This window comes from Ixodes scapularis, unplaced genomic scaffold (assembly GCF_016920785.2).
Source record: "Ixodes scapularis isolate PalLabHiFi unplaced genomic scaffold, ASM1692078v2 PGA_scaffold8__174_contigs__length_109621045, whole genome shotgun sequence".
In the NCBI taxonomy this organism is placed as follows: domain Eukaryota; kingdom Metazoa; phylum Arthropoda; class Arachnida; order Ixodida; family Ixodidae; genus Ixodes; species Ixodes scapularis.
In genome coordinates this window covers 101195335-101220102 of record NW_024609883.1, presented here as the reverse complement: position 1 = coordinate 101220102, position 24768 = coordinate 101195335, and the positions used below count along the sequence as shown (strand labels likewise).

The window sequence follows — 24768 nt, the reverse complement described above, 5'->3', positions numbered from 1 at the left end:
TTCTCGAAGAGGAGTGACAGATGTCACTCCTTCGACGGGCGTCGGAGGAAGTGCGGCCTTGATTCTCAGCTTTTCCCGCATTGGTGAGGGTGCAGGCTAGCTGGTGTAAATTGAGCATAGTTGTAAACCCGAGACTGGAGATACGGACAAGGGACTAAACACAGAACGACACGGACTTTTGGTTTTGGTTTAACGCTTTTCTAACCTTTGCGAAGGAATGTACGCAGAATAGCAGGAACGTAATGATTATCTGATAATATTAGATGGTGATAAATTTGTTCAATCCATGTTTCAGACAACTCAAGTTCATGGTTGAAAAAACCCCGAGACTGCGGTTACACGACACAACACTAAAAAATCTAAACTTTTTAGAGGTTAGTGTTGTTTCGTTTACCCGCAGTCTCGGGTTTTTTTTTTTCAACCATGTGCGATGAACACCAGCTCGTTTGCGCCCTTACATTTTGTTCAACTCGAGTTCGTTGGCTTCAAAGACGGTGCACTGCGCTTGATAACGCCTCTTGTTCTCGCAACGCGCAGTCCTCAACTGTTGCCAAATACTAAAAAAAAAAAAAAGAAAAAAAAAAGAGATATATACGTTTAGGGAGAGAACAGAATGTTCCTGTAATCTCCCTGAATCTTTGTATCTTACGACTAACCCGCTCGTCCTGACTTATAAAATAGCTAGTGTCTCGTAGAGATTGACTGTCGTGATATAAAAATAAAACGGAGGGCCAGGAGAAACCAACCAGTGACCGTTCTCGGCCTCCGAGTCCACGTGATGAACAAAATAAAATAAACGGTGATTGAGAAATGAACGGACACGAGGAAGAAAGGCTAATGCAACATCACATTTCCTGCACACTCATCGCGTGCCAAGAAAAAGTTGTTCTTCCTAGCTTAGCCGTCCTACAAGATGACCCTGGGCCGAAAACCAAAGGAGAAGACAAAACTCATAAGCGGAGGACAAGCCACCACCCTTCCTTCCTTTAGTAAGGCGGAAACACATCAAAGGGCAGAGGAACTACCAAAAGCCAAGAGACAGTGGTGACGTTTGAAAGGGAAAGTCTGTTTTGAAATGCCTGCCGCCTGTCCGCGTGCCCCGCATGCTCGCTTCGTTTTGTTGTTATGTTATGTGTCGCAACCACGTGACTTGGAATCAGGCGATAGTGACGTCACACGTCACACCAGTTTCTTCAAGCCGTCAGCATGCGAGGTGTTTCCCGACCCAGTAATGTTTCGGAAGCGGTAAGCCCCGACGTTGGGACGATTTTGGACGGAGCTTGAACCCGTACGGACCCCGTTTGAGCCCCGGGCCTGTGCGAAAAGGACCTTAGCAGCGATGTTCAGGCACCGAGCGTGGATCGCCCGTTCCAACGGCTGCACTGCTAGGCGGACGAACAGGTGATGATCACTCGGAATGCGTTATTTTTAGCTCGCTACGTTAATGCAAAGAGAGAACCAACGAGGTTCCGATTTTTCGGTCGATCGAGTGTTGCGAGAACTGCGAAAGTACCTTTTAAATTCGAAGCAGCGAGGGGATCGGCTCCGGGTCCACGGTTCGTGCTCTCGCGTGTCTTTTTTTGTTTGTTTTGATTGTGTCTATTCTAGTGACTTCTCAGCCTCTTGAGGTGGTGGAGGATGACCGTTTTGTGACAGTGGATATTGCTGATGGTGTGACTGCATTCGCGGTTGCAAGTCTGTTATTATCGTGAAGGACGCTGCGGGCTTATCGACATCGGATGTCGATAACCTTTGTCCACACCTTGTAGTGCATTTTTATCTCTTTTTTTTTGTCTTTTGTTGTGAAAATTAGCCTGAGATATAGAATAGACACAACCCGATACCGTTGAAGACTTCTGTAGATGTCAGTTTATATTCATCACGGTACATGTTCACGCAATATTTATTATTGCGGGTGTTGTGACTCCTTATCCTAACGACTTATTTTTAATGTGTACGGCCTGCTGTTATGCAGACTATAGAAAAACATGTTGCGTTCGTTCCCGTTTTTTTGTTTCTTTTTTTTTTTTTTGCAAACCGTTTGTGTGGGTTGTATGCAGTAATACACCTACGTATTACCAACTCTGCTTTACAAACAACTACACAATCAGAAACAGGAATAGAAGGTTAGCATTGACAATACTGCTGAAGGGTATGGCCACTGCTAACCGTCTTTGGGTCAGTGCCAGTCTTTTAGTTCCTGTTCCTGAATTTGTAATTTTTTATCAAATTGAGGCTGTCGACAATACTGTTAAACGGTACGATTGAACGCTGCCAATCTTCTCTTCCTGTTACACAATTTATAATTGCTTGTAAAACCAAAGTCAGTGGCCACACCAGTAGACAACATTGTCAACAGCACATAAATGCAGGGGATCGAACGACACGGCACCATTTATCCTCACACCACGTGTACCTACTACAACACCTAAGCCCTGTCTCCGTAATCATGTTGCATTTGTAAGCCCTACAAAATACAAAAGACACGGCGTTCACTGTAGGCACGATGACAGAATTATATGAGAACGTGCTCCAAGCATGTTCGAAGCACGTCTGCTTCACACATGTGCGGGCTTCTAACACACCTGCAGACATTTTTTGTACGACCAACGCAACAGGGCCGTCACATTCGGCAGAAACATGCCTTGGACAGCGTCTGCAAACTTTCTTTTGCGTGATGTACTTAGCGGTCTGACCGCGGCTTCACTGTACTTCCACCGCCTCTGCAGAGTGAAAAAGGGGACCTGCATGCAGCTGGTACGGCGGAACAGCACTTCCAAATGGCTGCCGAACCCATACTGGTCGTCCAAGGGAACCACTTCGGCAGCGGAACGCCTCCAGAAGCGGAGCCGGCTCGTCAGTGGCGCTTTCTCCCTCGCGGAGAACATGTCCGCCTTTCTGGACGGCCAGATCCAGCGGGCCTTGACGGCATTGCGGTCCAGAGCCGCGCTGCCGTCTCTCTTCGGCGCCGACTCCGGCCAGAAGCGGGGACAGGAGCAGATCTTCCCACGCCTCGGTGTGCAGGAAGGCCGTAACTTGGCAGACGGTGACGGCGGTTTTTCCGACAAGGCAGTGGCACCGGCACGAAGCGACCTCTCGATCGGGGACTTCGTGCGGGCACGGGAGGCCGAGGTGGACAACGTCCTTGCGGAGCTCGAGGTGTCCCAAAAGAGGGTGCCGCGGGAGGATTCGAAGCCGCAGGCGGATGCTAAGACTGCCGCGGAAGTGGCGGGCAGGGTGCCGGTTTTGTCGCAGGTCGGTTCCTTCGTGTTTCTTGTCTTTCCGTCGAGACAGCCAGCTTTCTTTATAACGCAAAATCTGTTCCCGTGTGGCTGGCTCGTATGGTCGAGCAGTTTAAGGCTGGTTCACACACTTGCGACTATTCTTGACCGACTGTTAAAACCTCTTGTGGTCTCTTACGACAAGAACACTCACAATTTTCATTTGTTTCCTACTAAAGCTGAGGCTTGGGCAAGTTGATACATACTTCAGATTTACAAACAGCGCGAAAGACGAGGACCAGACAAAGAAGTGACACGGACGCAACGTCCGTATCACTTTTTTGTCTGGTCCTCGTCTTTTCGCGCTGTTTTTAATTCCGAAATTGTTTCCTACCTTGTTCGCGCATCATTCTTTCTTTCTTGGCTCGAAAAACTTTCGGCAACGTTATAAACGACCATTCCTCATAGATAGTATGTACATTTCATCTCCCAAATGCTGCAACGCCTTTGCTCCAAGTCTAACGAAATGCTGTTCCAGGAACCCCTCATAGGTGGCTCCGGCGTTCTGACGTGTTCTCTCTTCGTAAAAGATCACAAGAACTCTTGCCACAATCATGTTGGTTGCGGAGCGATAATGAGATGTTTGGGTGCTGCCACGCCCTGCGTTTCTTAAGCTGTCGGCGTGTATGGCAGTTTCCTGTAATGCAGATACCTATAGTGCCCTCGTATAAGCACGAAATTTCGTCAGTATAAGAAAAACCGTGGAAGTGCTCAATTTCGACCCGGGGCCCGGCCAGTCGCACATCCATTGCCGAACCAGCTGTGCCAACAGCGCACATCTGTCGTCGCGAGGCAGCAAACGTGCTTGTACATGTGGTGGGAGGCGAGAAAAAGCAGAACAAGCATGTGCTTCGGAGGAAACGGGGGACGAGAAACGGCAAGGTTGAAGCTGAGGGTGTGTGACTGCAAGAGATCCAAACTTCGGGTTCCACCTTCTCTAGCTTTGGAGGGGCTCTCCATCAGAGATGCTGCACATAATAGTGTTTGTCGTTGAGGCTCAACATGCATGCAAAGTTCATTTGTGTAGCATCGCCGCGAAGCAATGCGCAATGCAATCCGTGTTACCACTGTGTTTGTTTATCCCCTTCTACTATAGTGTAGTGCAGTGGTTCCCAAATAGGGGTCCCCGGACCCCAGGGGGTTCGCGAAGCCACTTCTGGGGTCCGCGAGACCCTCAACAAAAATTATTTTTTTTTTTTAGTTGGCACGTTTTTTGTAGTTTGAAGCGCGAGTGTGCCTCGTATTGATGAACTGACCAGAATGAAGTGATGTGGCACCTTTGTTTTATGTTTTTCTGCTACATATCAATAAAAGGCACCTGTTTCATGCTCTAGATGTGTTAACTTACTAACGTCCCCCCCCCCCCGCTGGAAGTGGTCTCCCATCACTGCCAGCGGTCCGCAAGGGGTCCCCGACACATCCATGGCTGAGAACCACTGGTGTAGTGGATCAATGACGCAACAATCCATAGGATGTCGGGAAAAACATTGTGCACCAGAACGAATTAGTTTATGCCGAAGTCTTTTTGACAGGAACGTGCATTGATAATAGACAAATGCAATCATCCCCTAGATAAGGAAACGTGAGAGTGTTCAGTGTGTCCTTGTGTTGCATTTGGTGGTGTGGGCATTGACGGAAATGTATGTGGGGATCGGGTTAGTAACCAAAATACACCCAAAATGCTACTTTAACCATAAAGTATTGTTCAAAAGTGTTCAAACCATAAAGTATTGTTCAAAAGTAAAGTTCAAAAGGCAGAGACGGTAACTCACGTTACCGGCTCTGCCTTTTCGGCACACGGCCCTTTTGAGTGACCTCTGTAGATCGTGGGGCGTGACCCTCCACTTCTGGGCCCTACCTCTTCCAGTTGGAGATGGACCAGAAGACGCGCCACCTGCTAAAGGCCGTCGTGGTCGCCACCAGCGCCCCCTCCCAACTGGCGAGGCTCACCGAACTCAACGACCACATCCTCAGCTGTCCACGGAGCCAGTGCATCCTCGTTAAGGTAACCTCGCTCGTCTTAACGACACGCCTGCGATACGGTAGATTGGAGCTGATCACACATTGGGCACGCCGTACGTGCGTTGCATCATAAAGGCTCGTTAATACACTTGCATTTCAGTGTGACCCAAGTGCATTCCGCCCATTTAGACTGTTGGACCGCAAGAGTACATTGGGAATAGTTCTAGAACCCTTCTGATCTGCGGACGACTAAACTGGAGGTTTTTCCAGCATTTGCGAGGCCAAATCTATGCGCCATCTACGAGAAATGGTCGCTTATGACGTTGTCATAACCATAATTTTGGCCCACAACGCGGCAGATTGGTGACGAAGTTACAAAAGGAGTCTCGTAAGTGTGTTATAGATGATACGAAATAGGTTCTCATGTTGCAGGAGCGCGCGATTGCCCACCTGCTGAGGCTACGGCAGTACTCCAACAACGCAGCGGTGGTCGCGACGGCGCGGGAGACGCTGGCGCTCCTCGGGCACGTCGACCCGCCCAAGGGGAGGGGCATCCGCATCCTGGCCATCGACGGTGGAGGCACCAAGTGAGTCGTGCTGTCCCCTTCCCCTTGGAGGCATTCAGTTCAATTCGTACGTGCCACTGCCCACCTTCCATGTAGAGTAGTATTTGGGGGTTTTACGTGCCGCATCAGAAAAGGGCAGCAAAGGACCTAGGATTGATTTCGATCACCTAGGGATCTTTAGACATGCACGTGAAGTTCAATAAGCATCTGCTAGATAGCGGGTTGAACACACACTTTAAGTATCCGTAGGCCGATGCTTTGCCTCAAAGCCACCGAGGTGGCTTCACTTTCACACCGGGTAAAAGTCGAGGGGGTGGTCGGACGTGTCCCGTGCAGTAGTGATTGCACAAATGCTTGCCAGTGCGATGTTTGGGTATTTAGAATGATCCTCTTCTTTCCTGCACTATTGTGGCAAAGTCGGTGGTAACACGGAATGTATTGCATGTTGCCTCACGATAACGTCTCACGGAGGAACTCGGCATGCATTTTGTACCTCGACAATGCGAACATTGTCTTGCGTACCATCTTTGAAGCTAAGCCCTGCCAAAGCTAGTACTTTTCAGGCATTAGTTTAGTTTCCGTAAAATCCCGAGCACACGCCCACTCAAAATTTTGAGATAATCATGTAAAACTGGGGGATAGGCACTCCTTAGGTTCAACAATATGTAAATCTATGCCCTTTGTCTATTTTCCGAATGTTACAAAATTGAGGGTTGGGCGCTTATTGTGGAATGGGCGAATGCCCTGTATTTTACGGTAGGCAAAGTAGAAGGGATTGTTTTGGTGGTCCCTCTAAAATATGTGGTTCTTCGGATACGCTTAAAAAAACTGGGACTAGGGAAACAATTTTTTTTTTTCTACCTGGTTAGGACGAAAGAATCTCGAAATAACTGTTCGTTAAAAAAAAAAATAAAAAAATTATTTTCCGTAATATTTATGTTACAATACAAATTTTTCGATTTGCGGGCGAAAACGAAATTGTACTTCTGTGCGATGATGATGTTAGCATTTGTACCCAACTGTACTCCATTCACCCTTAAATGCCGACATACACTTCTCACTTTACACTTTTGCCCTCCTCCTCCTTTCCTCTCTACTTTTTACCTTGCCCCAACTTGGCTCCCCTCGCAGCTTAGGAGAGGGGAACGCTAAGAGGATTATTTTCCCTGCAGAAAACCACAACCAAAGCACTGCGGAAGCCAGCGAGCTCGCGTTGAAGGCAGAGCGGAGCTTTCAGTCTCGGCTTAAGGGCGAACGGAGTATAGTGTGCGCTCAGGGTTCGCTGGGCCTCAGAGCGCGCACTAATTGGGTACAAAGTTTCAGTTTCGCCCGCAAATAAAAACATTTGTATTGTGGCATAAATATTGGGCAAACATATATATATATCTTTTTTTTTTTTTGACAAACTATTAATTTGAGACATGCCTGTGCTAACTATATACAGTCGCCGACCGATTATTCGGACTACGCATGGACCAACAGTTTCAGTTTCGCCCGCAAATAAAAAAAAATTGTATTGTGGCATAAATATTGGGCAAAAATATATATATATTTTTGACAGACATGCCTATCCGTAACTATATACTATAGGGGGTATTCATTGAGCCTGCAGGTTCGATATTGCCAAAGAGCGCCACCGTCGATCCGCCATCTTCGAGGTTGCAGTTTGACTAGCTTGGGTACTCGGTCGTCAGTTGGTAGTGTGTTTTAATTTCATATCGTTGAAGAAGCTTCGTTGAACAGAAGAGAGAAAAAAAGTTAATCTCGGGGGCGGACCGTTTTAATTCCTCTGTTGCCGCGGAGTACCATGTGTAAAGTATAAACCGCATGTAAGCGATTTAGCGAGCGATGAGACAAGTGGCAGTGACCCGCTTCGCTGTCACTCGGTCATTCACGCAACGGGGTAAACCATATGAAAGCGGCAGGAGCAAGCAACCAAGGCGATGAGCAGCGTTTTCTAGAAATCCAGAAACCCAGTGACAGTGAGAAATCTTTTTCGGAGACTATCGTCGCCGTCGCTCGTCTCATCGCTCGCTAAGTCGCTCACATGTGGTTCAGCCTTCACTGTCGCTGATCGCGTAACTTGTTTTTTGGATTTCTAGACAATGTCGCTCATCGCCTTGGTTGCTTGATCTTGTCGCTTTCATGCGGTTTGCCTCATCGAGTGAGTGACCGAGTGACAGCGAAGCGGGTTGCCGTCGCTTGTCTCGTCGCTCACCAAATCTTTTACATTTGGTATTTACTTAAATCGTTTGAGCGATGGTTAACTACGTAGTTGTAGAATGCTCTAATTACACACAGGAAAAGCCTAGCGACGAAAACTTTGCAAAAGTGGGCTTTTTCCTCACCCAAAAAGTAGTGACTAACAGGTGTGAGAGGATAGCAGCCTTAACCCCTTGCCTACTCATTTTTTTTCTTTAAAGATCGTACAGAAAGCTTTATTTAAATCAAGCAATTTGCGTCAAAATAAAGAAAAACGTTTCCTTGGCTTACAGGTGTAGTCTCGTGCTCTATACCAGGACTTCTGGTCGTCTCCTCTTCTTCAGTAGTTCTTCACAGTATGGTAGAAATCGAGAGATTAGCAGAAACCTCACATAGGACATCGTTTTGCCGAAAATTGGGGTCTCCACTATGGACCTCTTGGACCAGTTCATTTTGACTGTATGTTTTTTCACTTACATCATAATGATGCACAAGGCAAAGTATGCCTTTATCTCATCTGGAGTGGTGTCAAACCATTGCTCCTCATAGCATTTCTTGGGACGATCCTCGTCGCCCATCTCGTGTTCGGCGTAGCGATTTGTCTCAGCAGAGACAGATGCCCAAAAATCATGACTTGCAAACACGGAAAAGGTCGACAAGGCGCTTGTCTTCTCACCAAGACTGCGTTGAACCCTTGCTGACACGCCTGGGGTTTCTACAAAGGTGAACTGAGCAGGCTGGTTGTCCCTCTTCTCCCAGTTCCACTGACGTGCAGACGCCAAAGTCGATGAAATGCTTCCAGGATTCGCATCGTTTTCAACACTTTTCTCACTGTTCGTTGAACTCTCATCGGATTCCGAGTAATCGGAAAAACAGCAGGATTCGTCGTTAGAAATACTGGCGCATTCATCACTTCCAAAAAGAAGTCTTTGTATATCTTCGTCCGCCAAAGCAGACCTCCGCGCCGAAGACATGTTTTTGGCGCGCTTGCTTACAATAGCGCGCTTATTTTTTGTCAATGCAGCGCCCTCTTTCTGTCAAAAGGCAAAGCAAACAAGAAAAGAACCCAAGGTAAACAGGAGCAACAGGGGTAGTGCTGCCATCTGCCGCAGAGCTCACAAAACAAGCTCTGAAACCGAAACACGAGTCACACTCGTGGTCGGGTTTTATGGTCCGTAAATGGCGGCACGAGTGACACTCGTTATTAGTAGGCAAGGGGTTAACTTCGACAAATGCGCCACTTGCTAATGAAAAATGTACCACATTTTTCATTAGCGGCATACATGGTGAGCTGCGCGGTATGTTTCTGCACAAGAACGAACACCGTAGGCGCGACATGGAGGTGATGGAGCAGCACGGTCTCACGGCTGAGGTAAAGAGAGTTCGCTAGAAACCAAAAAGAAATACAACTAGCAAAACAAAACAAAAAGTAATCCGACTGTGCTTTGAAAGCACTAGAGTAGAAAAATCACAGTTCTTGCACAAGAGCCACCGCCGTGGGCACGGCACACGACACGGAGCGTCAACACCTTAATGGAGCCGATGGAGCGACACGGTCGCAGTGGACAAGTCCGCTAGCGACAAAAACAAGCTAACAACACAAAAAATATTCCTACCGTGCTTCAAAAGGAAGAAAAACAAACCCTAGTGTTGTTTAAAAAGATTTTTCGAACTCTTAAAATGCTGCTAAACCATCCTGAAAGGTCCGGTCACATGACAGCTGACTGTTACGTGGGATAGAAAGAGACCTCAAAGATGGCGACCGTGGTAATCGATGCCAGTGCCCCTAGCGAGTGACGTCAAGTGAATGTCGCCTATAGTTTCAGTGTCGTTTTAATGGCACTTGTACGTGAGCGACGTGGCTGCCTCACCGCTGCAGGGGCATGCTGGCCATCGAGATCCTGCGTCAGCTGGAGCTGTCCACGGGGCGACGGGTGTTTGAGCTGTTCGACTATGTGGCTGGTGTATCCACGGGGGCCATCCTGAGCTTCCTGTTGGCTGGCCTGCACACCTCCCTGGACCGCTGCGAGTCCCTGTACCGTCGCATGAGCCTGCAGGTCTTTACCCAGAATGCCTGGTGGGGCACCGGAAGGCTCGTCTGGAGCCACGCCTACTACGACACCTCTCACTGGGTGACTGCACTCCGGTGAGGAGCCCCTCTCTCTCAAAAACAATGAAAGAGACAAAGCCGAGTTGGACGTTAGGTCAATCTGCCTTTGAGGGGCGGCGAAACTGGTTTACGCTGCAGACGAGAAATTTGGCCCGTAAAGTATGACGGCTAGCCTACTACAACACCTTGCCCTTGGTAAAGGCTCTTCGGTGAGGAGCCCCTTTCCCTAACTAAAAAACAAACAAATTTGACGTTTGTTTTTATACAGCATAAGGTCGGCCTGCCTTTGAGGTGTGGCGACTCTGGTTTACACTCAAATGGAACTGAGGAGTGTGTTGATTTAATGATAAGCAACGCCGAAAGGATAAAACGCACATCTGGTCGTACGTCCCAGATGTGCGTTTTGTTCTTTCAACGTCAGTTACGGTTTACACTGTAGATGAGATATTTGGCCAGTGCAGTAGCAATACGCGGCCTCACGCCGGCATGGACAGGGGTGGGGATTGAGCGCAGGACACCTGGGTTCTGCAGTGCGAGCCTTTGCTTCACAACCTCCGAGCAGCGGTGCACTCACACTGGGCCGTTGATCCCCCCCCCCCCCCCCCCCCCCCAGTGGAAGCGAGGTTGGGCTTTGTGTAGCTGTAACTGTACCATGCAGTCGTTGGCCAAGTCTAGCGAGCAAACGTCTCGCTAAATTTAGCAGATTGCCGTTATGGGTCACATACGTTGGTTTTAGCCGATTCACACGACAGACGGAATTGTGATTTTTGTCCGAGGACCGTGTATCCCGTGACTGTCACGTCACCGATTCCTGTGATCCGTGCCTCGTTTGTAGGTGCGTGGGCTTATGAAGCCAAGCGCGGATTTTTGGCAGGAGACTGACTTGAAAAGTGTTGTTTAGTCTTGCAGCAGTACAATGTTTTCTTGTTCTTTTGTTCTCAGATGGTTAAAACAAAAAATGTGCATCGTTGTGTTCTGTATGTTTGCTGCACGTTAAAAAAACACTGCAGACACTTTTCCCAGCTGATGCAATGAAGGTTCCGATTCTCCTCCGGGTGCGCGTCAAGATGCTCCCGTCAAAAATTGTCTAGCACGCTGCGATAATTCTTGCACGTCCAATCAGCCTTTCACCGAGCAAGACCTTTCTTGTGGCTGTGGTGTGCTTGAGTATTGTGCACGAGTGCGGAGTGCGCGAAGGCATCTCCAAACGCCCCTCTGCAAGCACAGAACTTCGTCGCTTCTATGCTGAACCCTTCTCGAGCAGGACCATGCCTGTCATTGTCATGCCTTGGGTTAGTAAAGCTAGTGGCACTTCGTGTGAAACCTACCACGGTGTTTTGTCTCAATCTCTATGTAACAGCGGTGTAAGATTCTTTATCGCGGTAGTAAACGTCAATTTCTCTCTTGGACAGCGGTGCCACGGTGCAGTGTTGGAGTTTCGCGGCACTTTGGGGCGGCGAACAGGTTTGGTTTGTCCGCGCTGGCGTCAGCTCATCGTTTCCCTCGTGTGGATGCACTTGGGAGACGGACGAACCGTGGACATGTCGTCACGTAATCAATCCGTCCGCGGATCAGTCTGTCGTGTGAATCGGCCATTTTGCAAATGGCTTCTTGCATCAGCCGTTTCTCTGAGCACAGCGGTGCACAGCAAAGACGCTCGACGCACGCACGCCATTGCGAAGTGGATTCCACCCTATCACGTGTTTCTTCTGTATTTTTGCTTTTGGACCTCAGAAGCACCCATTCCCCAGGTTCTTGACGTTAAAATGATACATTGTACCTATAGGACGGCTTCAAGAAACATTGTTCTAATTCTGACAAGATGTGTGCAGCCATGCCACCTTAGCTGTACATGGTTGCATATTTTCGTTTTCTACACTTTATGATAGCGGTTGTACCATTGAAATGTAATTATCTATTTGCTTGTGTGCCATAAATTTTCTCTTTAAGGCTGTTTTAGTAGCGGTGATGCTAGAAAGGAAAAAAGGACAACCACACCCCGTGTTGACCTCCTCACAGATCCTTTCCTTGACTTTCGCTCGATTTCTATGGTTGCAGAGAGGTCTTTGAAGACAAGACAGTTCTGGAGACAGCGAGGCATCACTGCAGCCCCAAGGTATGAATCAGAGAAGTGTCGGGAGCACAGTTAAATCAATGTGGCGGCCATATTCGCAGCTGGACAGTAGTCAGTGATGTGATTGCTGTGCCAAACTGCGCCAAGGGGCTAACCCTGCTACATTCTGCTACATTTCACCAAAATATGGAGAATCTGCGCCGAGCCTGCACCAAAGGACTAATTTAGGTCGCCTTTCAAAACCGAAACTAGACTGAGTACTGTAATTGAGCAGGCGTGTGTTATGTGGCACAAGCGGCCGCCTGACACAAAGTATTGTGCATCAATTGTCCACTCGGTCTTGCATGGTTTTTCCGGCGTTTCGCGCTCTCGCCTTGGGGGTCTCGTCTCTCGTCTCTTTTTTTTTATATTTTCAGCGATAGACGCGGATGTGTGCAGACACTCCGACGCTAGCGTTCCAGATACCAGCCATGCCGTCATGCTGTGAAACAAAACCATGTTTTTGCACGGCAGGAGTTACTTTGTTAGCTGAAGCAACGGCCATGGGAAAACTATATTTGGGCACTGCCTTTCAGTCACCATGGTCGCGCGACATCGAATGTTGCCGTCCCCACATCACTGCAGATATGGTACTTTCTAAACTGTAGCGTAAAGACCACCGCATGTACATCAACATTCCTGTTCTTGTTTAAATTATACATTACTACAAAAATCCATCTTTAATTCAAAGACCGCTCTGTCAAAGTATTGATTATCTAGATTCCTCTCGGTGGGCCTTCTTTCGAGAGGGACCTCGGTACGTGAAAAATCTGCCGTGAAAGAAAGTTGGTGAAGGGAAGTGAGCTCACGCAAAGAAGGCAATGTCTGCACGCTGAACTCGCATAGCACGCTTCTGTTTGTCTCGAGAGTCGTTGCACTAAGCGCCCCAAGAACGTTTTGAGGCTGGCTCGCAATGTCTTGCATCGATGCACTCAGGTTCTTTATTTTTTGTGTGTTTAGCTTGTACCTTGTTTGCTGGCCTGACAAGCACGTGCCACTAGACTGTTTTTGTCGCATGCTCGAAATTTAAATTTTTTGTACAATTTTAGGGATAAGTTAGCGACGGAACTGAGGGGCATGGTTTCGATTTCGATCGGACAGCCGTTGTCTGCGCTCGCGCGACGAAGAATGCCCAACAGCAAGCCTGCCGAAGTTTGCCTCACATGCATGCGAACATGTTTGCTTGACTGAGGCACCAGCTGGGACGCTTGCGATTCATTGTTTTACGTTTGCTTACTTTTGACGAAAATCTGGCACGTTGGGAACCAGTAAAACGGTGCAAGCGGTTTTTCGAAATTGCTTGGCAATGCCTACAGCACTGTACACTTGTAAGACGTCTGAGCAGTAAAAACAGAAGCAGCGAGTTCCGTCACAACACGTCACATGAGAACATAACAGAAAGTGCCCTTCGTTTGTACAGTACTTAAAACAAATCTTTTTATTTTCCTAAGAATATCTGCTCCAAAATCCCCTTTTGGTGCTCTGAAACACTGTCTTGACTGCTCCAAAAGCCGCTTTTGCTGCTCCAAAATACTGTTTTGGTTGCTCCAAAGGCTGCTCCAAAACACTGTTTTGGTTGCTCCGGAACGTGCGCCAAAATGGCTTAGGCCAATCACATCACTGAGTAGTAGAAGTAGTCCTGTGCCTTTTGCCTTTGTATAGTGGCCTTGGGTTCAGTCATTGCTACGGGCAGGTCGTTCCATCGGAGCCTCGCGTTGCACAATTGTTAAGGGTCTGAGGTATTTTCCATTGTGTGCCTTTTGGCACGAGGGCACAACACTTCAAAACACACAATACGGCAAGTGAATGTATCGTGCATTTGTATTGCTTGCACCCAGTCTTGATTTCTAGTGATTGTTAAGTGTTTGTGCAGCATTCGTGACGAGCTATGAAAATGATGATACACTGCAATGCACCGTCACAAGTATTTGTAGCAAGGCTTGATCCTGCATCATTACATTGGCAGAAATGTACTTATCATTACCGAACAGCGATCAAGACCATGTATGTTTGTTTGTCATTTAATTATAACACTAGTACTGCCTCAAACGGACCTGTAGGGACCGCTGGAAGTGCAGAAACAATATGCTGCAATCATTGCCAGATGGCAAAGAATCGCTTATTAACCGCGCACCCGAAAAGTTTCAATATTCCAAGCAGATAGCAAAGGTCGATTCCCCGTGAGTTTGTGATCCAATACCTCATTGACGCTTTCCTAAGTACACGAGCGATAACACCACAATGCGCTTATCATTTGCCTTTCCTCACTGCCACCCTCTAGCCTACTGCATGAGTGGAGGCTTTGGCACACTGCCGCGGTTCCCACGCACTCCAAATCCTTCTAAAATTACGATTTAGTAGCTTCCAATGACGTTCGTAAGGTTTCTAATTGGAGCCATATGTTCATTTTCAGTAATTAAAAAGTTAATTAGCTGACTTATCGTGGCGATTATTAACCCCCTATATTATGTTCCACTGGTCGTACGACTACCCTGTACAGACTGCATTAGTGTAGCTTTCACAGATTTCTCTTAGGCTACAGAGCCTAAGAGAAACCCCGTATTTGTATTTCAGAGTAAAAGAAAACAATGTGTCTCCCGCGCGCCGTCTTATCTTTCCCGTTTCGTCGATACAACTCTGCGACGTATTTGAGTGGATCAAATTCCAATCGAGCCGACGGGTGCACCTCTCGTTTTCCGCCCCTCCCCTCCCCAGGTGGCAGCAGTGTCTGTGGCGGTGAACCGTCCCCAGCTGCGTCCGTTCGTGTTCCGCAACTACAACCTGCCCAGCCGGGTGGAGTCCCACTACTATGGCAGCTGCAAGTACCAGGTGTGGCAGGCCATACGGGCCTCGGGCGCCGCACCGGGCTACTTCGAGGAGTACGAGCTCGACGGCATTGTGCACCAGGTGGGTTGTGAAGCGCATGCCTGGAGCGAGATCAGTCGCACTCCACCTAGAAATGTACCAAGTGTCCCCCCCCCTCCACCCCTCCCCTGCCCCCCACCCCCCCCCCCCCCCCAAAAAAAAAAATTACTAGGCATTTTTTGCATCACCGAACGCTTGTTCTCCGCCCAGACGTAGCGCTAGCGGTATGAACCAGGTGCCAAAGTTTCGGCACCAACCGTTATATTATTCGAAAGTTACAAATGTTTTTTCTGAAATTTTCAGTGGGATAATGGCAGCCGACGGTGCTCTCAAATACGTGGGGCTCTGCAATGCCAGAAACCAAAAGCGGGCGAAAGTGGGCCAGATTTTCCCATTGAACATTTCGGAATATTGTCACGGGTGGTGACCAATAAACAAGAAATGAACAGGAAGAAATAAACGTTTAATGTGGCGAACTTGTGCCAAAATAAAAAAATGAAAGCCGCTTACAACTCCCTGTAACGCCGAATTAGAGTGCAGCTCTTGAGGAGGAGGAGGGAAGGGCACTGGGGGGGGGGGGTCAAACTAACCAGGTGGGGGGTCACGTGACCTTGGGGGTCACGTGACCCCCAATGCCGATGATGTCATCACTGACGTCACTGCTGACGTCATCAGTGACGATGACGATGCGGGTACCGATGACGTCATTAGTGACGTCACTGATGACTTCACCAGTGACGTCATTAGTGACGTCACTGATGACTTCACCAGTGATGATGACGATGACGATGCGAATGTCGGTGACGTCATCAGTGACGTCGCTGATGACGTCATCAGTGATGATGACGATGACGATGCGGATGCCGGTGACGACATCAGTGACGTCACTGATGACGTCATCAGTGATGATGACGATGACAATGCGGATGTCGGTAACGTCATCAGTGATGATGACGATGCCGATGCCGGTGACGTCATCAGTGATGATGACGATGACGATGTGGATGCCGGTGACGTCATCAGTGATGATGACGATGTGGATGCCGGTGACGTCATCAGTGATGATGACGATAATGATGTGGATGCCGGTGACGTCATCAGTGATGATGACGATGACGATGTGGATGCCGGTGACGTCATCAGTGATGATGACGATGGGATGCCGGTGACGTCATCAGTGACGATGACGATGACGATGCGGATGCCGGTGACGTCATCAGTGATGATGACGATGACGATGTGGATGCCGGTGACGTCATCAGTGATGATGACGATGACGATGTGGATGCCGGTGACGTCATCAGTCATGATGACGATGACGATGCGGATTCCGGTGACGTCATCAGTGATGATGACGATGTGGATGCCGGGGACGTCATCACTGATGATGACGATGTGGATGCCGGTGACGTCATCAGTGATGATGACGATGACGATGTGGATGCCGGTGACGTCATCAGTGACGATGACGTCATCGGGGGGTCACGCGACATTGGCGGGGGTCACGTGACCTCGAGGAGGGGGTCACGTGACCTCAGGGGAGCCACGTGACTTTGGGGGTCACGTGACCTCGGGGGGTCACGTGACCCCCCACGAGGTCACGTGACCCCGGTGGGGGCTCGCGCGGTGCATTATGGGACATTTCCCATGATGCACCGCGCGGTTACGGCGACGGCGACGCCGCTCAAGCCGGAAACGGGCCCCTAAGAGCTGCGCTCTAAAAGGTACAAAAGATAATAACAGAGCGTCGAGGTCGGCGTAGCAGCAGAGTCGAACGCTGGGGCGAAACTGACTCCGGCTTGCCACGCAGAGCCGCTTTTGTACACGCGTTCGCTTCTGGAGCATTCGACGTAGAAGGTTCGACGCGTAGAACAGAAACTCGAATCATAGAAGTTCGTAGAAGAAGAAGTAGAAGTAGAAGAAGACGTAGAAGGTTCGACGCGTAGAACAGAAACTCGAATCAGCTAGACAGTTCTCGAATTCACCAGAACATCTCATTACAGTGTCAACAAAATGCGTAGCCGCGGCCAGGGATTGAACCCTGGCCCTTCGCGTGGGAGGCAAGCGCGATAACCGTTAGGCTACGGCCGCGCTGCCTACTTGGCGCGCGGCAATATCGCATATCTTTTTAATAATGGCTAGTTCTGAATCTTTGGCATATAATTTAGTTTGATGATGCATACTGTAAAATCCTGTAAAAGCCTTCCCCTAAGAGATTGCCCATCCCGTTTTTCTGGCTCAGTATCTGTAACATAAAAATTACGAAACATCGCCCACCCCCCGATTCCCGTTGGACATCAAGCGATGTCCGATGGGAATCGCACATCAACGGCGCAATTTGCGGTACCGGTGTGTCCGAGAAGCGAGTTCATAATGGTTTCTTGCATTTTTGTCTGCAATCTGCGTGCATAATATCGGCTCCCGTAGCACGCAATTTGTTTCTGCGTGTATATTGTATCGTGAAATGCGAATCTGCTGCATTGGCAATTTGCACTATCCGTTCCCGAGTTCGTAGCGGATTCCCGTGTTTTTGCCTGCGATCTGCGCACGCAATATCGAACGTGCGAGTCCGCGATCTGCGGTATTTGTTTTTGTGACATGCGAGTTTGTAGCTCATACCCGCATTTTTGTCCACGATCTGCGCGCGCGATGTGGGTTTCCGTGACAGGTAAGATTGTAGCGGGTTCCCGCGTCTTTATTACACCATGAAACTTGAATCTGCTGCGTCCGTGATCTTCGGTATCCGTTCCCGTGAGATGCGAGTTCTCGGCGGGTTTCCGTGAGTCCTTCGCACCGTGAAATGCGAATCTGCTGCGTCGGCCACTTGTGGTATCCTTTCCTGTGACACAGGAGTTTGTAGCGAATTCCCACGTGTTTATCACATCGCAGGGGTGGAACGGCTGCGCCATTTGCGCCATTTTGCGCCAGACGCATGTGTCTGCGCCATCCTGCGCCATGTTGCAGAAACTGCGCCAAAGCCAATACCTCGCACCATTATGCGCCAAATCGCAAAACGTGCGCCAAAAAAAACGTTTTATTTTGTCTTGGTTTCGGTTTTTATCGACTCGATTGTCAACAATGAGGGCGTTTAGCCTGGTCGGTCTTGCAATCCCTTGTTCTGTTTATTCCTCTTGTCTATCCCGAGTCGGAAGCGCGCGAAAAAACTCGGATTCTAAGCGCTACACCACCTGCGACTGGATTGTTACTCTTCAACCATAAGCGGTAGGGCAAGTAGGCCGAGGTGAGGTCGAGTCGTTAAGCGTCAGATTGCATGAGGCTCTGCGGCCCGGGATCCGGACGTCATCTAGTCGAAAGCAAATAAGCGAAATATTCCTTTTAGTGCTTCATCATTAGGAGTTGGAACCGCATTCTTGCAAGATAAATCGTGATTTGATAGAACTGAAACGCGGTCCGATCCGAAACCTTGCCGGTCAGCAGCTCTACTTATCTGCTCGGCGTACTTCAACCTTGCTCCTGCTTATCGCTTCAAATACGATAACTTCGTTAATCGTAGTCTGCTGCTTCGATATCGAGTTGCACAATAGGATAAACTCGAAATTTGTTGCCCTGTCCCTCCGTGCAACTGCACGTCCGTTGTTTACGCACGTCACGTGGTTCACACATATAGTTACTATGTCGAGCACGTGTGGGTTGTGCGATAAGCAGAGCTGGTTTGCATCTTGAGCGTCTGAAGGCCACTCAGAAAATATCAAGGATGCTATCTTCAGAAACATAGAGTACTTGCTGTTTGATTCTCATTAAGGCTCACAAAGATTCAAGTTTTCGCATCTGTTACACTGTTATCCCCTCTACCTAGGTCCCTAACCGCTCATGTTCATCTCTGCTGCTAAGCACAATTGAAATTGTTTTCGTGCTTGTCTAAGACACAAGCTGAAGTGCAATGCAAACTGATCTGAGCTGCTCCTAGCCTGCTCCAGAATGTAGTTTTAGCTGCTCCCAACCTGCTCCAAAACAGCTGTTTCAGCTGCTCCCGTGGCTGCTCCCAAGTACATTTCATGAGTTCCACCCCTGCATCGTGAAATGCGAATTTGCCGTGTCCGCGATCTACGGTATCAGTTATCAGTTCCCGCGTCACATGGTTTGTAGCAGGTGCCCTGGTGCTTGTCATTAATTTTTGATGTTTTGCTGCGGCATCCCCAAAGATAGCCCACCCCATGTTTTTCACCATTTATCACTACATTTTGGGTGGGCGTCCTTATGGGATTTAACAATAGTTCATTTTTGAAAAAAAAAAAAAAGAACACTGACATTTTTTTGGGGGGAGGGTTGTAAATTATTAAAGAAACATGACAAATTTTTTTCTACATAATCGCCCGTATTTACCAGGCGTGAGTAGTTTCTGTTTAAGCACTGACTAGCGACGTAATCGACTAAAATGATAGTGTGGCAAAGCGATAGTTGCTGCTAAAAGAAGTCGACTAATAAATCTTCGTCATGGGGTAGGGCTAGTTTAGCGGGTGACTAGCAGCTTAGCGCCAGGGCCGACTCGTATCACCACTGACCGCCAGCGCTAACAAAACACTTACTGTCTTGGAATGCTGGGGGACACATCTAGAAAGAATTCGAAGAGCAAATATTGTGTAAAAAGCCATGATCAATGGTCAGAGATACTGCTAGAGATATCTCAGCACGGCGCTGGACGATGACATAAAATACATTTATGGGCGCTTCCATATTTGTTAATGTCGCTGGCAATGCAACTTCCGTGTTTCTCCCTCCTCTTGGACAATTAGTCTCTCATTGTAACTTTTGTTTTTCCTGATAAACATTTAAATATTAGTTTTTATATGATAAAATAGCCATTTATGCAGCGGCGTTTAAGTATGCATATGTGTCACCAATCTTTTTATGTCACTTCCGCTTGTTAGTTCTGAGTAGATAGTCACCCGCTCGCTTCACGCTCATGAACGCCAGAATTAGTTGATCCTTAGTCGCAGATTTTTTCTCTTAGTTCGTGACTACTTAGACGTGATGCTAATTTGAAAACAGTGCTAGGTGGTCACGACAGGTGAAATGGCTGAATGTGTCTTAACTTAGAACTAAATAAAAAAAAAAATGGCACAAAGAAAGTGTAATGCAAAAGTGTAAAGGCTGGTTCACACACTTGCGTTTGCTTGTGACCGAGTTCCCGCGATTACTCGCAACGAGAGGGCATCCCGGCACCATTTGTGAGGCAGCCCTGAAACTGCATTTCACCAGAGCGGAGGCTTTGCAGTATTTGCGGGATCATATGTATGTACTTATCTACAAGAAATGGTTTATAACATTGTCAAAGTTATTTAAACCAAAAAAATAAATGAGGCTCAAAAAAAAATGTATACGGAAATTGTGAGCGTTCCACGGCTTCCCGATAGGTGTCGCCACTGTCATAAGAGATCACAAGAGGTTGTGAGGCACTCAGTCATAAACAGTTGCAAGCGTGTGATCCAGTCTTAACGCGTAACTTCCCCGCTACGTTTAGCGAGGCAGCACTTCTCGCCAAACCGTGGGCTTAATTGTGCCCGAAGTGCCGTTGCGGTCACGGCGTCTAGCGAAGCTGAGCCGTGCCTCGTACCCAGGACGGGGGCCTGATGGTGAACAACCCGACGGCGGTGGCCATCCACGAGGCCAAGCTGCTGTGGCCCAGGGAGCACATCCAGTGCGTGGTGTCCCTGGGCGGCGGCCGCTTCATTCCCGCGTCCCAGGACACGCCCCAGGGACTCTCCTCCCTCAAGAGCAAGGTGCTCAAGGTCATCGAGAGTGCCACCGACACAGAAGGTATGTACCTGCCGCTCGTCTCGGGCTGTGGGGTGCTGCTTTCGGAGTCACAACTCGGCCAACGTTGTTCGCCGCGGTGGCGCGAGCGCCGCGGCACGCCTGTATCCGGCGTTGACATCTTTGCTCCGAGTCATAGAGGCTTGCGCAGTTTCCTCGGTGCAGTAGCTCCGCACTGCCGCAAGAGCGAGCGGCTTCATCTTGCATCTCGTTCACACGTGCTTTCGTGCGAGAGAGATGCCGGACGAAGCCGCGCATCTGCGCAAGTTGCTTCGACGGCGTTCAAGCACTGCAGAGGTTACGTCAGCCTTTACAGTGTGATACAAAACAGTCCCGACAGGTTTCCAGTTAGGTATCGTTTGCAGAAAAAGAAAGAAGTGTGTCACTTAGTGTGCCATTTCCAGTGATCCATTAGCATGCAATTCCCAACCTTCGGCGAATTGGGAGCGACTGCTTTTCAAATGCGAAGCAACAATGAGCGCGTCTTTGACCGGTGCATTTAGCATCCTATCTTGCTCGTGCATCAAAAGTGATCCCAAAGTGGCAACAAATGACGTCGCAAAAGCCGGAGGCAGCATTCCAAAGTTTATTCGATCCGACCCCGGAGTAAAGGTTTCGTACTATGGCATTTCAAAACTTACTCGCTCTTACTCAATGACTTTAGAAATCGCTTTCCAGAAGGTTGTTTATTCCGGAGTAAGTACTCGCGCTACCCTCCTGAGATCGGCGGGTGACGTCAGTAAAGGCGTCACGTGATCTGTTCGCTGTGTCCTTGTTGTCTGCTTTCTGCGCTGACTGTTACCGAAGCTCGTCTGCTTCGTTGGCTCTGGCGGCAGACAATTGAAATGGTAGAGAATGAGGTGCAGTTATTTATGTGTGGTTACTGCGATTTTTTGTTTTCAACGCACGAATTGAGTGTGCACCACATCCAGACCGTGCACCTTCCTCAGGAAGGTATAGCTGTTGTTATTATTAGAAAGCGAGCGTAAACAGGAGCTTTACCGTATTTTTACGTTCAAGGCTGAAGATGTTTGAATGCAGTAGATGATGTAAAAGTAATTTTTTTTTTTTTCCCAGGGTGTGCGTAATGGGAAGATAATGCTTGTAAAGCAGTGAAGGCTTCGAAGAATTCATGTATGGGATCTGTCAAACAAACATAATTAGTTACATATCAGCGTTGAGAAAGCCCCTCGCGCTGTACTGCTACACCGTCTGGAAGCAGATTCTAAATTTCTGCAAAACATAATCAGCACAAGTTACGATGCGTGGAATGTATACGTTTAAAAAAACTCAGACTAGAATTTAAAAAAAAAAATTTTAGATCTATTTGAAAGGAGTAAGTCATTTTGATCTCAAGAAACAGCCCAAAAAGAGGGGTAAGCGAGTGGAACCACCTCTGAAAGTGCCGGTTGTCACCGTCGAAGAAAAACTTTGCAGCGGTTGATATTATTGCATCTTTGCGTGCTTCCTCTACAATCAAAAGCAAACGTTCGCTATTTTCCACCGTTGCTGCCATGTTTACTTTTTGCCGTAGCTCAAGACGAAGTCGATCCACGTAGTATCTAGGCGATAATCCCGGCCGTTCCAAAATTGAGTCGCGGATTCTTTACTCGCGATGTCACGTGACATTTCCCACTGACGTAGGAGAAAGGTTATTCAGGTATGTTGCGACAGCGCAACACCTTTACAACGCCATCAAGCGGAAAACAAGGGACCACTTTTTTGGACACGATAAACACACCGGTCGGAGACGCGTTTCAGACGCCGGGACGAAGCATCTCTGTCCACATTTGTCTTACCGCGCATTTGTCTCGTCTCTTTCGGACAGCGGTGCACACGACGGTCCAAGACCTGCTTCCTCCGGGCACCTACTTCCGCTTCAATCCCTACCTCTCGGAGCACGTCACCCTGGACGAGAGCCGGGCGGAGAAGCTGGACCAGCTCAAGCAGGACGCGCAGATGTACCTCCGGCGCAACTCGGACAAGTTCAATTCGGCCATCGGCTGCCTCGGCCACCAGCGCGGCTTCCTCCAGAGGCTGGAGGACTGGCTGCGCCTGCAGGTCGCCATCAAGTGGTGACTGAGCGTCCGTCCTAGCAGACGACGCTCCGACCGCCGTCCGTCTTTCCGTGGGGTGGCTGTCACGTTGTAAGGTGTTAGGCCTACCCCAGATCTCCGTACCTCCGCCGCGGAAAAGTTCTTATGGTTTTGCGACGTCGTCAGCTTGAAGAGGGTTGTGGCGAGAAAGGGCGGGTAGGGTGGTTATTTGCAAGCATGCCTGTAAGCACTTGCATCTTACGAAAGCCATTTACGTCTTACAAATAAGAGAATGGTTAGTTTGAAACTTTAGCCTCTGGTATGGGCCACTAACGTTACGTTCGGGCGGAGACCGAGCATTTGACGATAAGTAGCTTATTTTTGCGACAAAAAAAGGAAGTTTCTGTAAATTTTTCTTTAGGGGACACACCATACGTTGGACTGCGAGCCAACGTATGCCATTTGACGACCTGGAGAAATGGTGAGGCCTCTTCTCCGACCGGCGGGGTGCGTGCAAATCGAGGCATTTATTCTCAGACTGATGGGGGAGCGGAGCATCAGTGGGGCCCGATGTCCGGCCAGAATGTGATGCACATTTATTTCCACATGAAACGTCGACCTTCCAGTTGCCAGTGGTGCCCGCCGAACATCTGACCTGTGACCTGTCGCTCACTTAGCACTAACGTACGTCCATTTTTGGGCCGACAATGTGCTTCTGTTCGGTAGCAGTTTCCTGCATTGAACACCAAATTGTCACTCGCTTGCATGCAAGCTGATGTTCTTCTGACTTGTATGCTTGTTTACGACGCAACGGTACTAGTATATGTTTGCTATCTGATCAATGAGGTAAAACCGCACTGCTAGATGACAAGTTGACTGCGCCATTTTTTGCGTGCCGACACTCGAATAGTTTTTGCACATGCTAAAGTGAAGAAGTCTATTAGTCGTAATGCTGCTTTACAAGTTTACATCGTTCTCCAGTACCATATGTATATGACACTTGATCGCCTACTCATTTACTAGACAAGGGGACATCCCATCGCTATGCGATTTTTTTTCCACTCTGTCACAAATGCAAATCAGTGTTTCAGTCCTGTTACAACAGGAAGTGACACCGAATGTGAATTCACATTTCAATTTCAGCCATGTGAGACATGCAAAAGTTGATTTACTTCTGATTTACTTCAAAAGTTATATTTAATTATTTGTTTCTTTTTTTTTTCTTAAAGACTTATAGTCTTGTTTTAATTGGAATCTCCAGGGAAAACAAAAACTGGTTATTGTTGGCTCAGTTGACAGTGGAATGTTTAGCATATCTTTAGCGACTGCTTTACCTAAGTGTATGTATATAGTAAAGTAGGGACCTGTAAATATATTTTTACTCTCTAATACCTTATTTTTTGTGACTGTTCTGTAGCTGCTAGAGTATTTATAATTTGCACCTCTGACCCAACTAGTCAATTTCAAAGGGAGTTCTTTTTGTGGCATGCAAACCCTGGCATGTTCACAACAGTGTTAGAAACATGCTGTGTTTCTAGCATGTAAATAAAGTTGTTCTGTTCTTATGTGGTTTGACTTGTCTTTGTAAGCATTACAATGCAGTGGCTTAGCCAAGGGGGCTTATAAAGCTTCAGCCCCCCCCCCCCAAATCCAGCTGACCCTATTATTAGGATTCCGTGTTTACGGAGTTAGCCCAATTTGGAGAGTGTTTTATGGAGTTTATTGTTTGCTGAAAACTCCCGAGTCTATCAAAGTTTATTAATTCTTCAATATTCATAGCTTAATTTCGCTGTTTTCTTATTGAAAAAAAAAAAAAAAATATTGGTATAAACATATGTGTTAGCTTCAAAAGAACGAG

At 48.1% G+C, this 24768-nt stretch overlaps 1 protein-coding gene across 1 annotated transcript; it reads left to right on the top strand.

Annotated features, from left to right (window-relative positions):
- Positions 1-1152: 1152 nt before the first annotated feature.
- LOC115328400 (calcium-independent phospholipase A2-gamma) lies at positions 1153-24475 on the top strand. Its single transcript, XM_040223213.3, has 9 exons — positions 1153-1401; positions 2730-3255; positions 5149-5286; positions 5676-5830; positions 9891-10157; positions 12180-12237; positions 14950-15141; positions 20679-20877; positions 22703-24475. The coding sequence occupies exons 1-9, from the start codon at positions 1340-1342 to the stop codon at positions 22951-22953; spliced, it is 1848 nt and encodes a 615-aa protein (XP_040079147.2). The 5' UTR covers positions 1153-1339; the 3' UTR covers positions 22954-24475.
- Positions 24476-24768: the final 293 nt, after the last annotated feature.